Source organism: Bos mutus, chromosome 1 (genome assembly GCF_027580195.1).
Source record: "Bos mutus isolate GX-2022 chromosome 1, NWIPB_WYAK_1.1, whole genome shotgun sequence".
NCBI classification, from domain to species: domain Eukaryota; kingdom Metazoa; phylum Chordata; class Mammalia; order Artiodactyla; family Bovidae; genus Bos; species Bos mutus.
Genome location: NC_091617.1, coordinates 151,693,739 through 151,711,433, shown reverse-complemented (window position 1 = coordinate 151,711,433; position 17,695 = coordinate 151,693,739). Strand labels below are relative to the sequence as shown.

At 48.7% G+C, this 17,695-nt stretch overlaps 1 protein-coding gene across 1 annotated transcript in view; it reads left to right on the top strand.

Moving 5' to 3' along the window:
- Positions 1 to 17,695, top strand: part of SIM2 (SIM bHLH transcription factor 2) — a 50,838-nt gene that overhangs the window by 16,794 nt on the left and 16,349 nt on the right. Inside the window, exons 4-7 of the mRNA XM_070388775.1 lie at positions 2,106 to 2,214; positions 5,845 to 5,930; positions 9,444 to 9,643; positions 16,425 to 16,531. Coding sequence (XP_070244876.1) covers positions 2,106 to 2,214; positions 5,845 to 5,930; positions 9,444 to 9,643; positions 16,425 to 16,531 — 502 coding nt within the window. The remainder of the gene's footprint in view (positions 1 to 2,105; positions 2,215 to 5,844; positions 5,931 to 9,443; positions 9,644 to 16,424; positions 16,532 to 17,695) is intronic.

The window sequence follows — 17,695 nt, the reverse complement described above, 5'->3', positions numbered from 1 at the left end:
ATCTGTGGCTGTGTTGGGTCTTAGTTGCGGCATGCAGGATCTTTAGTTGAAGCATGTGGGATCTAGCTCCCCATCAGGAAATTGAACCCAGGCCCCCTGCACTGGGAGCTCAGGGTCCTTAGCCACTGGCCCACCAGGGAAGGCCCTGACAGAGTAACTTTCTACATAGGCAAATATCCATTTGGGTCATCAGGAAAGTGCCAGGTTGGGGAGGTAGAGAGGGAGGCTTTCTGTTAGCATATTCTCTCTATTGGTCTTTATAATGTTGGGGAAAACATTCCATGAATAATACAGAAAGTAGAACTGAGAAAACCATTTTTTTAGGGACCAAGATTACTTAGCGGACCAGAAACATAATTTGTTCTGAATAAAAAGACAACTCTTAAACATCTCAACACGTTGGAGAAAGTGGGTGGGAAGAGTCGGTTGAACCCCTTCCCCTCTCTGGTGCCCCCCTAGTTTGATGATGGCCTTGACCCTGGTTTGGAACGGTAGCTCCCGGGAGAACGTCTCCTTTAAACCACTTGCTGGGGCTGCACAAGGGGGCGCCGTCGGGGCTCCCCTTTTCAGAAGGTCTCTGCTCTCAGCCATGAAGGGGTGGTTGGGACAGGCCTGCCTTTGCTGTCAGATGGCGCCCTCTCCCCTGGGGGCAGGGCCAAGAAGGTTCCTCAGACCCACCTAAGGTTCCGTGCCACCCAAAGGCAGTTAGTTCCTCACCTCTCTGCATCTTCCCGCACTGGGCTGTGGGGCTCCCACTGGCTGTAGAAGTACCACCACCGCCCCAGGGGCCCTGACTGATAGATACCAGGTGCGTTGATTCGCTAACCTGGCCTGCACTGTCGATCTCTGAAAGAGGATCCACCACCACTGCTCCAAAAGGTGGTAGCTTTTGGAACATTCTATACTACGGCCCATCTTCCGATGGGAGAGCGGGCCCAGGTCCTGAGGATCTCTGTCATCCCCTAACGTGACACTTGTGTTCGGGAGAACAATCCAGAAGTTCTCAAGGTTAGGATCTGTGAGTCATCTACAGGGACCTCTGTGGAAAGACAGTGACTGTGGTACTCTCCTGGGGAGGCCCATGCCTAAATGCAAAAAGCCGAGTCTGATCCAGCAGGGACATGGCCTCCAGGCCTGCGTGGGCTCCTCCCTGGGGTGTGTCTGGAAGTAGGTGGTGTGTGAATATCAGGGGAGCAGCCCTCAGGTCACGTGGCTCACTGGAGTGGTCCACCCCCTCCCAGAGGTCACTCAGCCAACCAGCAGCACCCACAAGTGGGAACCATGGGGTTAACACAGTGATCCTGGACCAGACGCATTTCTGGCCATGTGAAGGAGGCCTGGCGGTGGTCCCAGGGGAAGGACCCTGTTGGGGAGAGTTGTCCTTAATCAAAGGGAGCCCCCAGGTTTCTCCTCTCAGCCCCTGAGGTCAGGAGCTGTCTGCTCTGGGCGTCTCCTGGCTACCTATTCCCGAGGGCAGCAGGTCAAGGATGCGCGTGGCTCCGGTCTGATTTTTCTTTTTTTTTTTTTCCAAGATTTATTTATTTATTTTACTTATTTTATTTATTTCTGGTTGTGCTGGGTCTTCATTGCTATGTGCAGGCTTCTTGCTGCAGTAGCTTCTCTTCCTGTGGAGAACAGGCTCCAGAGCACCCGCCGGTAGTCGTGGGCTTAGTTGCTCTGAGGCATGTGGGATCTTCCCAGACCAGGGATCAAAGCTGTGTCCCCCGCTTTGGCAAACAGTTTCTTAACCTCTGGAGCACCAGGGAAGCCCCTTCAGTCTGATTTAAGGTACCTCCCGTGTGAAGGATGCTGCCCAGACTGGGAGGGTCCCTCGATCCATGGTGCACCTTTTCCATCCTTCATTCTACTTCCTCCTGCTTGGGACTCTCCTGGCCCTTTTGGGAGACAGTTGAGTGCTGACTGAAAAAAGGCAAACGTTTCTGTCGGGGTCGGGGGTGGGGAGGGCGTGGGTTGTAAGCTGAGAACAAGGTCCTGCTTCCCCCTGGAGGGTGCACACCTGTGATACAACTTCACCTCCTCCCTCCCCACCTCCCCAAAGTCCTAGAGAAGATTCCTGACCCTTCCCCCTTTCCTTTCCATGGCAGGTGGAGCTCACAGGCAACAGCATTTATGAGTATATCCATCCTTCGGACCATGATGAGATGACTGCTGTCCTGGCAGCCCACCAGCCTCTTCACCATCATTTGCTCCAAGGTATTTCCTTCGGACGAAAAGAAACCAGAATGAACTCCAGACGATGCTCTTTGTTATGACCTAAGGGCTCTGTTTCCCACACTGCCCATCCAGGGTCCCTCCAGCAAACATGCAGTGTCCACGGAATAGGGGTTTGCTCTTATGCCTCTGTCCTTTAAAGCAATACTGCTGATCTCCTTTCATGTGCTGGAGACTGTGAGAGGTGCAGAGCAGGAGACAGAGAAAAGTGGTCCAAACCTTCCCCCCTAAGGTGCTCCTGGTTTAGAAAGCCAACAACCCAGGTCTAGATCTGGGCTTCTTAACCACAGGGTCTGAGGATAAAACTAGGGGAGACCATGAAATTGCATGAGATAAGTACATCTATTCCCTATTTAGTTGAGATCTAGCGTTTCCTTTGCCTGTAGACTGTAGACAGCAAGCCATCTTACTATCACTAATACCTGTGGCTTTGACTACAACAGAAATCATAGGTATTTTCACTTCATGTTATAGTTGTTGCAGGTATTTAAACATATTGGTTATGCTCACCACTGCTTTGAAATTGCAGGAGTTGTGATTCTGTTGCAGGATCTTGTTATTTTATGTGTTAATAAAGTAGCACATTTATAGCCCACTGTGATAAGCACCCTTAGACTAGATGTGGCATGGCTGTTCCATGGACAATGTGGAACCAGTCTTCACACAAAAGACTCCTTAATTTACAACTGCTACACATGCTAGGAAGACACAGAAAGACTTAATACAAGGGCCTGGCCTTGTAATTCCTTCCCATGGTCTAATGAGATCAACCAGTATGCTGACCAATATGTCACTTGTCTGCTTTGGGCTATGGAATTCCAACTCGGCCAAAATTCCACAGTGAGATAAAATGCCAAAGAAGAAGTGTCAAATGTGATGAGAATGGGGTAGCCAGCTACAGGGGGAAAGAAAATGGATTCCATTCTTACTGCTTCTTCCTGGGATGGGTCCTTCTAAGGCTAGGAGAGAACACAGACCAGCACTCTCAGTTTTAAAACCGCTTGCAGATCCAGCTCTGCGGCCCTCCTGTTTTAGCCCCAGAAATAGTCACCATGAGTCCACCAAGCATGGACACTGGTAAGCTGGTTTCTGAGATGAGATGGGGCCTTAATTGTAGCTGTGACCTCTGGTGCTTAAGTCCTTGGAAATGGTCTGGCTGCATAAATGAACAGGAATACGACTCTAAAGAAGTAATTTCTAACAAAATGAGAGCTAGAAGAGCACGCTGCTGCTGAATCTAGTGCTTTCCCTGTGCGGTTGTTTAAAGTTGGACAATGACCACTGGAATCTTAAGAGAATCCCTCAGAACGTTATGTTGTGTGTGTTTGTTTTAATTGAAGTATAGGGGCTCACAATGTTAAGTTTCAGGTGACAGCAAAGTGATAACGCTTTTATATATATTCTTTGTCAGATTCTTTTTCACAACAGGCTTTTACAAGATATTGGATGTGTTATTGTTTTAAAAATTACAGTGAGTTGATTGCAGGGAGTGGGCTTTCCGCTATTAGCTCTGGTTTCATTTTACCTTCCATGCCTTTAAAAAGTGTTTGGACAATGACAGTAAATGAGAGTTGGGATTATGGCGAGACACATCCAGTTTCCCCGTGGGGTTCACGTCTGAGGTGAGCCAACAACACAGTAGGAGGGGGTCTGGGAGAGGTGGGGTCTGTGTGGGACTCATTTCCACAGCCAATCGAGTGTTCAGGCTTTGAGGTTCACAAGCGGTTAGTTTTCTCCCCGATTTCTCATCTTCAGAGTTATTTTTGGGGGTCTGAACTGACCTCATTGTTTTATGGTAATGGTGTGAGACGTGGGGCTCTCCCCCAAACTGTATAATTTCCGGGGGTGATGTTTTTTAGACCTGAGCATGGAAACGTGACAGACTGGCCGCCATGTTAAAGGGAAGCTCCCCGGCCCCAGCCTGGGTGGAGGAATTATGGGTAAACGTGAAAGCCCCACCCACTGGGGGAGTCGGGGCCTCTGAGGCGACTGGGAGGGGCACAAGGCATTCCATTCCCCGTGGTGACCTTTCTTTAAAAATTAATTTATTAACCACCACCAAATGGCTGTTTATTTAGAGTGGACTGACCTCGCTCTCACCCGGGGCGAGGACGCTCTACCGTCCGTGCCCAGAGAGCTGATGTCCGCTCAGTAAGGCGGAGGGTGTTTCCTCAGGTTGTTTAGTCACCTCAGTCGTATCCGACTGTGAGACCCCCATGGACTGTAGCCCGCCAGGCTCCTGCATCCATGGGATTTCCCAGGCAAGAATCCTAGAGTGGGTAGCCATTTCCTTCTCCAAGAGATCTTCCCAACACAGGGATTGAACTCAAGTCTCCTGCGTTGGCAGGTGGATTCTTTGCCACTGAGCCACATGGGAAGCCCGTTTTCTTGGGGGATGTCTGCATTTGTAATAGTAAGGTGGAGATTTGTGTGTGAGGGCTTGGAAGGGAATGAAGGAAAGGCTTGGGCAGCCAGAGAAGGAGTGGGTGGGGAGCGGGGTCCACCCAGTGCTGTAACTCAGGGAGAACGCTTTGATCAGGCCCAGTGGGTTCACTGGGCCGTGTGCCCAGTCCCATGTGGCTGGGCAGTCCTGGTGCCCATGGTCATGGGCACACTGGTGGGAGGCACCCTGGGGCTGGCTCCCTCTGCCAAAGAAAAGCCTGCACTTCTGAGTCCTGGTCAGATGCGGGAAGTCAGATGCTTCTAAGCTACCAGGCAGGCACAGCACCAGCCCGGGGCTGGCCAAGGCAATTCTCTGGGCACCAGGCCTCTCCATGGCTGCCACAGGGACCACAGGCAGGTTGAGCTGGGCAGGGTCCCTACACAGAGGTTCTCACCTTGGCCCCAGGCTGGTGTTTCCGAGGTTCTTGGGATGGCCATGTTTCCGGAGCACATGGAAGCCACACAGGGCCAGGCTAGTCTCCTCAACCCACTGGAGGCCTGATAGTGAAAGTGTTAGTCTCTCAGTCGTGTCCGACTGTTTACGACCCCATGGACTGTGTAACCTGCCAGGTTCCTCTGTCCATGGAATTCTCCAGGCAGGATCCCTTCTCCAAGGGATCCTCCCAACCCAGGGATTGAACCTGGTTCTCCCGCATTGCAGGTGGATTCTTTACCTTCTGAGCCACCAACCAGGGCCTCAGTTCAGTTCAGTCGCTCAGTTGTGTCCGACTCTTTGCGACCCCATGAGTCACAGCATGCCAGGCCTCCTTGTCTATCACCAACTCCCAGAGTTCACTTAGGCTCATGTCCATTGAGTCGGTGATGCCATCCAGCCTCCTGCCTCCAATCCCTCCCAGCATCAGAGTCTTTTCCAATGCGTCAACTCTTCGCATGAGGTGGCCAAAGTACTGGAGTTTCAGCTTTAGCATCATTCCTTCCAAAGAACATCCAGGACTGATCTCCATTAGAATGGACTGGTTGGATCTCCTTGCAGTCCAAGGGACTTTTCCTGGTCACCAGCAAAAGTGCTCTGGCTGGGGGTCTGGGCGGCCCTGAGCGGAGGACTCTAGATGCTGGATCCGGCCCTGAGGGTTTATTGAGAGCCTGGGGATGAAGTCAGGGAAAACATTGTGGGACAGTTTGCCAATCTAACCTCCTGCCTGCTTTCAGAGTATGAGATCGAGAGGTCATTCTTTCTTCGAATGAAGTGTGTCTTGGCGAAAAGAAACGCTGGCTTGACATGCAGTGGATACAAGGTACCCAGCCTCGGGGCTCACAGGTAGAGAGGGGGCGGTGGCGGGTCTTCACTGTGCTCTGTGTTTTGCTTCACATTCAGGAATATCTGCAGACAGGCAGGTGGGGGGACCTAAGCGTTCTATACCGCCTAATGTAGAACTTTCTAGGGACACCACTCGTAGCAAATGCGAAAGCTGGCATTTTACAAGGACATCCCAGGCAGGCTGGATTGCATTGTCTAAGACCAGGAATACATGGAGCTAAGGGTAATATTTGGCTTTGGCACCTGCAGGTTCTACTCTGCACACAGGGCAGTCCCTCTAGAGTAGCCACATCTAGACTTTGTCCTGCCGCAGAGAAAAGGATCCTAAGCCCATCACTCTGGAGCGAAAGGTGGACAGGAGCCTTTTTATTTTTTCAGGTTTTTCACTTTGTATCGGGGTGTAGCCAGTTAACAATGTTAAGATAGTTTCAGGTGAACCAGTGAATTGATTCAGCCATTCGTATACATGTATCCCTTTTCCCCCAGATTCCCCTCCCATCCAGGCTGCCACATGACGTTGAGCAGAATTCCCTGTGTTGTACAGTAGGACCTTATTGATTATCCATTTTAAATATGGCAGTATGTACATGTCATCCCAAACGCCCTAACTATCCCTTCAGAAAGGAGGGAAAAACTATCCCTTTTTGCAGGAGAATTTGTATAAAAGGAGGGAGGGGTGAAGTGAAAAGAGAGGGGATGGTTTTGTGCCTTTGTCCTCTCTTTCTGGAATACCCTTCTCCCTTCCTCTCCATCTCAGGGTCTGCCTTTCCCCAGCCTCTCCTCAGCCCCCTCCTTTGAGCCTCACTCCTAGCTCCTCCCTTTGACCTTCACCTCAAGCTTATTTCATAATCTGGGCAATGAGTTTCATATCTGCTGTCCCAGCACCCCAGCCTCAGAGATGGGAGCCTCCAGCACTGCCCTACACATAGTAGCTATTCTTCTGGAGACTTGGGTCCTGAGTTGTTTCTGACTCTTCTTACCCATCTGACTGGCTCATCTTAAGTAAAACCCATCACCCACCTTGTCCTCAATTTCCTCATCAGTAAAATGGGAGAATAGGTTTCATGGGTAAGGTTTGTTCCAGCTCCAAAGACTGAGTGCATTTGGGAATACTGGAGGAAAGTTTTTGAAAAGAGAATATTTTAGCTGCTCATCACTACTGTTAGGATGATCTTGAGCCTTTCAAGATTTTACTGACTGTAACTTACGTAAATGCTTCCAATATTGAGGTTTAAAGCTGTGCGCATGTTTCAGTTTGACATCTGCCACTCTACAAACACTTGCTTGTATACGGTTCTTGGCTAGATCAGATGTTAATAGAAGGGTTTCTCTATAGCCACTCTGAATTTTTGCTTATTGTTGTTGTTGTGCAGTCGCTCAGTCATGTCTGACTCTCTGTGACCCCATGGACTGCAGCACGCCAGGCCTCCCTGTCCTTCATTATCTCCCGAAGTTTGCTCAAACTCATGTCCATTGAGTTGGTGATGCCATCCGACCGTCTTCCTCTGTCACACCCTTCTCCTCCTGCCCTCTATCTTTCCAAGCATCAGAGTCTTTTCCAGTGACTTGACTGTTCGCATCAGGTGCCCAAAGTATTGGAACTTCAGCTTCAGTATCAGTCCTTCCAATGAATACTTGGTGTTGATTTCCTTTCGGATTGACTGGTTTGATCTCCTTGCTGTCCAAGGGACTCTCAAGAGTCTTCTCCAGCACCACAGTTCTGAAGCATCAATTCTTGGCACTCAACCTTCTTTATGATCCAACTCTCACATCCCTACATGTACGTGAACTTGAAGTCGTTCAGTCGTGTCCAACTCTTTGCAACCCCATGGACTGTAGCCTACCAGGCTCCTCTGTTCATGGGATTTTCCAGGCAATAGTACTGGAGTGGATTGCCATTTCCTTCTCCAAGGGATCTTCCCAACCCAGGGGTCGAACCTGGGTCTCCCACATTGTAGACAGACGCTTTACCATCTGAGCCACCAGGGAAGTCCCTACATGACTACTGGAAAAACTATAGCTTTGACTATATGGACCTTTGTCAGCAAAGTGGTGTCTCTGGTTTTTAATATGCTGCCTAGGTTTATCATAGCTTTTCTTCCAAGAAACAACCATCTTTTTTTGCTTATTACCAGTAGATAAAATCTTAAATTATAAATAAGGTAAATAGGGACTTCCTTGATGGTCCAGTAGTTAAGAATCCATCTTCCAGGACAGGAGATGCAGGTTTGATTCCTGGTCAGGAAACTAAGATCTCACACACTGTGGGGCAACTAAACCGACATTCCACAACTAAGACCCAGCACAGCCAAATAAATAAATATTTCCAAAAAATAAATAAGGTACAATTTAAAATGAGGACTTTTTGCACTGAAAGAATTCTTCATTTACTGGAGTGATATAGTTTGTCAAATGATATCAATGTCAAGTTAACAGTTGCCAAGTTCATCCTCATCAGGGGGTGATAAGCATAAGAATCATTACTAAAATAAACATTATGGAACAAAAAGTTCAGTTCAGTTGCTAAGTTATGTCCAACTCTTTGCAACCCCATGGACTACAGTATACCAGGCTTCCCTGTCTATCACCAACTCCCAGAGCTTGCTCAAACTCATGTCCATCAAGTCAGTGATGCCATCCAACCATCTGGTTCTCTGTCATCCCCTTCTCCTCCCGCCTTCAGTCTTTCCCAGAATCAGGATCTTTTCTGATGAGTCAGTTCTCATCAGGTGGTCAAAGTATTGGAACTTCAGCTTCAGCATCAGTCCTTCCAATAATATTCAGGACTGATTTCCTTTAGTATGGACTGGTTGGATCTCCTTGCAGTCCAAGGGACTCCCAAGAGTCTTCTCCAACACCACAGTTCAAAAGCATCAATTCTTTGGCGCTTAGCTTTCTTTATAGTCCAACTCTCACATCCAGACATAACTATTGGAGAAACCATAGCTTCCCAAAATGTCTTTGTGTGCCATCTAATTGCAACTTGGCCCTGAGTTAAAGTGAAAGTGCTAGACACTCAGTCGTGTCTGACTCTGCAACTCCATGGACTGTAGTCTGCCAGGCTCCTCTGTTCATGGACTTCTCCAGGTGAGAATACTGGAGTGAGTTGCCATTTCCTTCTCCAGGAGATCTTCCTGACCCGGGGATCAAACCTGGGTCTTCTGCATTGCAGGTGGATTCTTTACCATCTGAGCCACAGGGGAAGCCTGTTAATTATGCCTAAATCCATTTTGCAGTACATTAGAATCCCCTCTTGTGGAGTTACCTAAGCATAGTCAATTACATAAGACAAACCTTATATTTAATTATGATATTACCTCCTAAGAAAGAAGCAGAGTTCATTTCTTCCAAGCAGTGAATCAGGCATCTGTCAGCATGTTGGCCACGGGGCTCAGTAGAGGCTGGGCTCGGGGATATTCCAGCTCATTCCAGAAGGCAAGCAGGCCCAGAGTCAGGAAGGTATGAGGCTGACCCTGCCTCTCTTTCCCAGGTCATCCATTGCAGCGGCTACCTGAAGATCAGGCAGTATATGCTGGACATGTCCCTGTACGACTCGTGCTACCAGATCGTGGGGCTGGTGGCTGTGGGCCAGTCGCTGCCGCCCAGCGCCATCACCGAGATCAAGCTGCACAGCAACATGTTCATGTTCAGGGCCAGCCTCGACCTGAAGCTGATATTCTTGGATTCCAGGTGAGTCTGGCACCTGCTGCAGCAAAGTTCCGGAAGATTCTGATGGTGGAAACCGGACCCTGGAAGCTACACTATTAAACCAAAATGTAACAAGCAGGAAGCCATACTCAGAATGCGAATTAGAAAGAGATTTAGTGAAAAGAAGTCAAGAATTGAAAGAATTAGTATCAGCCTTAATATTCAGGAGTGACTGGCTTCTCCAGCTTATAGGTACTTGTTTTTTTGTTTATATTTTCATTATCTCACTGGAGTTTGAACTGGAAGTACGTGTTGTAGGCAACAGCCTTTTCTGCAGGCCCGCAATGTCAGGATTCTGCCTCATATCTCCATCAAGTTGGTAGAACATTAAAACAAACAGAAAGTTTCCACTCTGAGTGGTGTGTGTTGCGGGAGGCCTTTCAGCGCCAGCTGGCGGGAAGCCAGGCTCTGACGGTCACCACAGGACGGGGCAGCAGGCAGAGAGGTGGCCTTCGCCTGGGGAAGAGCTGTGGGCTCAGCTCCACAGGCAGCTTTTGGGGCCTGGGCTGGGAGGCCATCTCCAGTGGATGGGGAGGGGGCACTGCAGCCCCCAGACTGTTTGCCACTGGGCAAAGCCCAGCGATTTGAGAATCTCTTCTCAGAGAGAGGAGGGAAGGTGGACGGGGCAGAGGCACTGACCTGTTGTCTTGCTTGGCCTGGGGGAGCCTGCTGGCAGGGGGAGGCCTGAGGGGGACACTCCCTGGGCTTCCATTTTCTTCATTCACTCGGCTGCCCACGGGGGTGTTAAGGAAAGATGAAACTAGATGGTAGATGGGAAGTGTTTGTAAAAGGAAAAAAATCTGATATACCTGCAAGGTGAGTCATCTTGCTTCCTGGCCTTTTAGATACCTCGGCTGTACAGACAGGAACAAGTGGTCAGAGACCCCACTCCTGACTTTTGGTGTGTGTAGCTGAGCTTTCTTGGAGAAAAATTAATATATATGTATATACACTTATGGCACTAGTGTATATATGCACATATGGTAATAGTGGTGAAGATCCTGCCTGCCATGCAGGAGACATAAGAGATATGGGTTCGATCCCTGGATCAGGAAGATCCCCTGGAGGAGGGCATGGCAACCCACTGTAGTATTCTTATCTGGAGAATCCCATGGACAGAGGAGCCTGGCAGGTGACAGTCCATAGGGTTGCAGAGTCAGACCCAACTGAAGTGACTTAGCAAGCAGGCATGCACATATATGTTATAAATACACATATGTATAGCACATTTTCCCTGTATGTCTTGAAGCTAGGATTTATTGATTTTTTTCCACTTCTTTTTTTAAAAGATTTGTTAAAATTTACAGCAGTTGTAGTGCACGGGCTTAGTAGCCCTGAGACGTGTGGGATCTTCCCAAACCAGGGATCGAACCCATGTCCCCTGCATTGGCAGGCAGATTCTTAACCACTGGACCACCAGGGAAGTCTTTTTTCCACTTTTAAAACATTGCAGTAAAGTATACATAACATAAACTTGATCATTTTACCCATTCATGGAATAAAAGTAAACTTACTTGGCTAAGGATGGGAGATGAAGACATTAATTAGTTTAGTTACTCGTAAATGCATCTCAGAACCACTCGGAGGTAGAGGCATGGCAAGGCATGGCCTTACAAAGTCGTCATCATGCTCCCAGAAACTCTAAGCCAAAGAGGAAACATAACTCCTTGGGGGAAGGATGCCGGCCCGATGCTGCCCGGGGATGTTTCCCTGCAGTAAAGATGGGAGCACCTGCAGGGGAGGAGCCAGGCATGGGGTAGACAGCACTACCCACAGTGACAGAGCAGCTCTCTCTAGACTTAGGAACCACTTCTAAAAGGGACTTCCTTCCCTGGAGGTCCGGTGATTAAGATTGCATGCTCCCAATGCAGGGGGTGTGGATTCGATTCCTAATTAGAAAACTAATATCCCCGCATTCTGCAAAACATAGCCAAAAAGACCAAAAAAAAGTGGACTGCAAGAAAATCCACTGGCTGTGTTTATTATTGTAGAAATTTGGGAGAATATGACAGGTTTCTCCTTTGTTTTGTCTCCCACTTTTTCTTCAGCCATCCTGGGGAAAGCCTCTGAAGCTCAGTGAATTCTCTAGAAGAGGAAAGAGGGGTGTTTCCCCAGAGGAGAGAGTTCGGGCCTTCTCGAGCTGTTCCATCCACACAGCTCTGACACGGGAGGGACAAGGGGAAGGCTTTATGGAAGAGGGTGTGCGACCTTAGCTCAGAGGCCAGCTTCCTCCCGAAGGGACCTCAGATGCGAGTTTTCCTCTGCTTTGGGGTGTGAGGGCCAGGCCCCTGAGTGGGTTGAAAGCAAGGGGGTCATGCCAAGGAAGACTTCCTGTCTCTATAGGAAGCTCTTCTTGCCAAGTACAAGGAAACGTCTAGCAAAGCCTTGAGGTGCTTCTGAACCCCAGCCACCCAGGAGGTCCTTAAGATGGTCTGAAATTTGCCGGGAAATTCTTCACACTCTGGCCTTCAGGTGGTTGTAGCAGTTGAAAGGCCACTGGGCCGGGAGACAGAGGAGCCGGCCCAGTGCTGGGTGGGCAGCAGAATGGCCTGGTGGTGTGACGTCAGTTCCTACATCCAAACCCCAGAAGCCACAGAGAGGGGTTGGCCTGAAGCCCAGTAGCTCTAAAGTCACAAGGGCCAGGGTGGTGGGCCTGTTGGAGGGGGCCCAGCCGCCCCCCACCCACCCACCCAGCATAATCCCAGAGAAAACTGAACTCGACAAAACCTGAAATTCGGTTCATAGGGGTTTTGTGGTATTTCACTTTGAAACTGTAGCTGGTGCTTTTGCTAAGGATGGGTGAACCCGACGATGTTTGGGTTTGGCAAATCCCCCTGACAGGTCTTCAGACACTAGAGGGTTGGAAAAAACCAAGAAGGCATGCTGCCAAAGCCTTCCCTTCCCTTTAATTTTTTAAAGCCAGTGTGTACTTTGATGAGAAACTTAATACATGTGTTTCTGATTCATTTACACGTTCGGGACCGTTGTTCTGAAACTTTACGTCTAACGGGTCTGGGAAGCCTCTTTCATCCCCACACGGTAGAGATGCCTGGTTTTCTTCTTGGGTGGGGGGGAGCCAGACGTCTCAATTTTCCTGCCACACAGAGGCAGACTCCGGTGGGGCCTGAAGTTCTAGGTGGCCCTCGGACAGGTCCCCCGGGCCCTGAGAGGCTCTGGCCTGTGCAAATTCCCTTTCTACCCACCTCGAGCCCCATCTCCTTCCTGCCCTGGAGGAACACCATGGAAATGTGCACACCAAATAGTGAATGATTCCAGGGAAATACGAGGCTCCCAGAGATTTACGACCCGAAGCCCATGCAGAGCTCAACAGAAAGGGGAGCGGGTTAGGGAATGAAAGTGAGGTCAAATTTCCCCATTTAATTTACAACTAGCGTTTCAGATCCGGGCCAGCAGGGCCCCCAGTCCGTGCCACCCTCAGTCCCCACTTACTTCTCCCCGTGGCCTCACTGCCCTTGGAATCTCCTCTCGTCCCCTTCTTTCATCTGTTCTTGAATATCTGTCACCAAGATGTTGGGGCCACCTCCTCCTGGGACGTGGTTCCCAACACAGTTGCCCAAGGCCTGGGAGTCAATATCACAGCCACATGCAGTTCTTACCTGCGAGTGGAGCGATGCATGTGCTAGTGATGATGCCATCGTGGGAGCTGGGAACTACTCTTCTTCAAAGAGCTAAAGTGGGAAATCAGTATGCTTGAGGCTGAATGAAAATAGGAACAAAGTAGGGGCGTATAAGCACCAGGAGAGTGTTTTCATGTCCACGGTGAGCTTAAGGCTTGCTTTCAGTCACAACAGTTTGGGATATTGTTTTACTATTTCTGGGGGCTCTAAGACAGTCCTCCATTGATAAAGAGGCCTCAGTGTCTCCATTATTCCCCATAGCTCATCCATCGGAATCACCCCATCATAGCATTATCACCCTGGAACCAGCTGTGCCAGTTAACTGTCCAGTGTGGACGGGAGGGTTACAGGTTTGCACATGCAATAGGCGAGATGTGAAATCAACCCAAGTGTCCATCATTAGGTGAAAGGATAAACAAAATGTAGTGTCTACATAAAGTAGAATGTTACACAACCATTAAAAGGAATGACATTCTGATAGATGCTATGGCAGGAATGAACCGTGAAAGCATGTTAAGTGAAAAAGAAGCCAGAAGCAAAAGGTCAAATATTATATCCCTCCTCTTAGATGAAATTTCTAGAGTAGACAAATACAGAGATAGAAAGTAGAAGAGAAATTGCCAGGGACTTGGGGAGGGGAAGGGGGGAATCGTTGTTTAATGGATACAGTTTCTGTTCTGGGTGGTGAAAAGTTCTGGAAGTGGAAGTGGTGATGGTCATTGTGAATTGTACCCTTTAATATGGTTAAAATGGTAAATTTTATGTTGTGCATATTTTAACTACAAGGATTTTTAAAGGATTCACAGTAATTTTTAAAACGTTCTCTTTCCCAAAAGCCCTAGCGAGAGGACATTTTCTCACCTTGGCAGCTTCTCCTGATATTAGTAACAAGTTCACTCTTTTTTAAAATATATATATATATATTTATTTATTAATGTATTTATCCATTTGGCTGCACCAGGTCTTAGTTGTGGCACGTGGGATCTAGTTCCCTGACCCCGGATGGAACCCAGGCCCCTTGCATTTGGGAGTGCAGTGGTTAGCCACTGGACCATGAGGGAAGTACCAACAAGTTCACTGTTAAACATCCTCTGATAAGCTTTACTCTGAAAATGGATACAGTCTTCAGTTCAGTTCAGTCGCTCAGTCGTGTCCGACTCTTTGCGACCCCATGAATCACAGCACACCAGGCCTCCCTGTCCATCACCAACTCCCAGAGTTCACTCAAACTCATGTCCATCGAGTCAGTGATGCCATCCAGCCATCTCATCCTCTGTCGTCCCCTTCTCCTCCTGCCCCCAATCCCTCCCAGCATCAGACTCTTTTCCAATGAGTCAACACTTCGCATGAGGTGGCCAAAGTACTGGAGTTTCAGCTTTAGCATCATTCCTTCCAAAGAAATCCCAGGGCTGATCTCCTTCAGAATGGACTGGTTGGATCTCCTTGCAGTCCAAGGGACTCTCAAGAGTCTTCTCCAACACCACACTTCAAAAGCATCAATTCTTCGGCACTCAGCCTTCTTCACAGTCCAACTCTCACATCCATACATGACCACAGGAAAAACCATAGCCTTGACTAGACGAACCTTTGTTGGCAAAGTAATGTCTCTGCTTTCAATATGCTATCTAGGTTGGTCATAACTTTTCTTCCAAGGAGTAAGCGTCTTTTAATTTCATGGCTGCAGTCACCATCTGCAGTGATTTTGGAGCCCAGAAAAATAAAGTCTGACACTGTTTCCACTGTTTCTGCTTCTATTTGCCATGAAGTGATGGGACCAGATGCCATGATCTTCGTTTTCCGAATGTTGAGCTTTAAGCCAACTTTTTCACTCTCCACTTTCACTTTCATCAAGAGGCTCTTTAGTTCCTCTTCTCTTTCTGCCATAAGGGTGGTGTCATCTGCATATCTGAGGTTATTGATATTTCTCCCAGCAATCTTGATTCCAGCTTGTGCTTCTTCCAGCCCAGCGTTTCTCATGATGTACTCTGCATATAAGTTAAATAAGCAGGGTGACAATATGCAGCCTTGACGTACTCCTTTTCCTATTTGGAACCAGTCTGTTGTTCCATGTCCAGTTCTAACTGTTGCTTCCTAACCTGCATATAGGTTTCTCAAGAGGCAGGTCAGGTGGTCTGGTATTCCCATATCTTTCAGAATTTTCCACAGTTTGTTGTGATCCACACAAAGGCTTTGGCATAGTCAGTAAAGCAGAAATAGATGTTTTTCTGGAATTCTCTTGCTTTTTCGATGATCCAGCGGATGTTGGCAATTTGATCTCTGGTTCCTCTGCCTTTTCTAAAACCAGCTTGAACATCTGGAAGTTCACAGTTCACGTATTGCTGAAGCCTGGCTTGGAGAATTCTGATCATTACTTTGCTAGCATGTGAAATGAGTGCAATTGTGCAGTAGTTTGAGCATTCTTTGGCATTGCCTTTCTTTGGGATTAGAATGAAAACTGACCTTTTCCAGTCCTGTGGCCACTACTGAGTTTTGATACAGTTTTAAGTCATTCCAAATCTTTTTTTTTTTTTTTTAGCACCTCCTGCAGTTGCTTGCTTAAGACTGTTATTGAAACTCTTAAATATCCCACAGATTTCAGAAAATAACTCCTTTTTTACAATTTTATTTATTTTTATTTTTGTCTGCTCTGGGTCTTTGTTGCTGCATGGGCTTTTCTCTCGTTGTGGAAGTGGGAGCTGGTCTTCATTGTGGTGCACAGGCTTGGGCTCCAGGCATGCAGGCTTCAGTCCTTGCGGCTCTCAAACTCTAGTGCACAGGCTTAGTTTCTCAGAGACATGTGGGACCTTCCCACATGGGACCAGGGATTGAACCCATGTCTCCTACCTTGGCAGGCAGATTCCTATCCACTGAGCCACCAGCAAAGCCCCCAAACCTTCTTCTAACTAGTAGTTTCAGAAGGACATTCCTGCTCATGAAGAGTGTGGCGTCCTGCAGCAGGCTGGAGTTCATAGACTTCCTTCTTGTAAAAAAGATCATACTTAGTTTCCAACATCAACAACTTCACCAAGCCGTTTCAAATGATTGGTTGGCAAAACCGACATTAGTGTAAATGAAAGGCAATCTCAGGGCTGTATAACTCACCGGCAGCTGCCGTCCTCCCCTAGGGTGACGGAGCTGACCGGGTACGAGCCTCAGGACCTGATTGAGAAGACCCTGTACCATCACGTGCACGGCTGTGACGTCTTCCATCTCCGCTATGCGCATCACCTCCGTGAGTACCACGTCACCCTGGCCGGGAGCCCTGGCAGCTGGGAAGGGGCGCCACACAGTGGGGACGGTACCCGGGCAGCCAGGAGGGGGCGCCACAGAGTCCGGACGGTGCCCTGGTTTGCTGCAGTGACTCCCCATCCCGTACACACGGATCTGAGGCCTCAGATCTGTCTCTGGGCAGCCCTGGATTTCAGCACAGCCCCTTGTCAGCTCTCAAACATCTAAGGAATCCCTGGCAGGTGTGGGATGGCTGCTGGAGTATGGATGTGGAACTTCAATTGCTCTGGATGGCCATCTGGATGCCAGTTATGGATAACAACCAAAGCAGAAGAACTGATCATTTACAGGGAACTTACTACCATCCAGCTCTAGTTTAAGGGATTAAATACGTTACCAAGCCAGTGAGGGAGGTTCTTATGTGCGTGATCCTCCTTTTACTGTTGAGAACATTGAGGTTCAGAGAGGTTGCCCATGGTCACACAGCAAAGAGGGGGCAGAGCTGGGTGCTGAATCCAGCGAATTTGGTCTCCAATGGCTGGGAAGCTCAGGGAGACCACAGGTTCCTAGGATGGGAGAAATTCATATGGAAAGAGAAAATAAACAGTACTCCATTTGCAAGGCGGTTTGGGGACCATACAATGGGAGGGTGGGGGCGCTATTCACTTAAATGTCTAGACAAGTATCGCTTTCTTTTCTAGAATCTAAATTGAGGCAGCAGATAACTGGGAAGGAGTAGAATACCTTATCCCCCCAGTGTCTAACCCTGCCACGCTGATGGCCAGTTCAGAGGTGCTTGTTCGTGGGGGTGAAGAGGGCTGGGGAAGCCAGAGATGCTGTGACACGGCCCCAATGGCACATCCTGCTTCTTGCTGTGTGAGGAGGACTGAGAGGTGTCAGAGGACAGGTTGCTGGGGTGGGCCGGAGGTGGACGGTGGGTCTAGGGGCTGCCTGGCCATTTGGTGACAACTGGGACCTGGTCAGCCCGGCAGATGCTAGGGTGTCGCTGTTCTTTTGTCCTGAGTCACTCAGGGCAGAGACGCGTGACGACCGGGACATTGGCTGGGCAGACCCGTCGCTTCTTCCTGTTCCTCGTTAAGTCACGTGGAAAGAACTCTACCTGCTCAGAGACACGGAACTGTGAGCAGGCTTTTCTTTATTTTAGTAC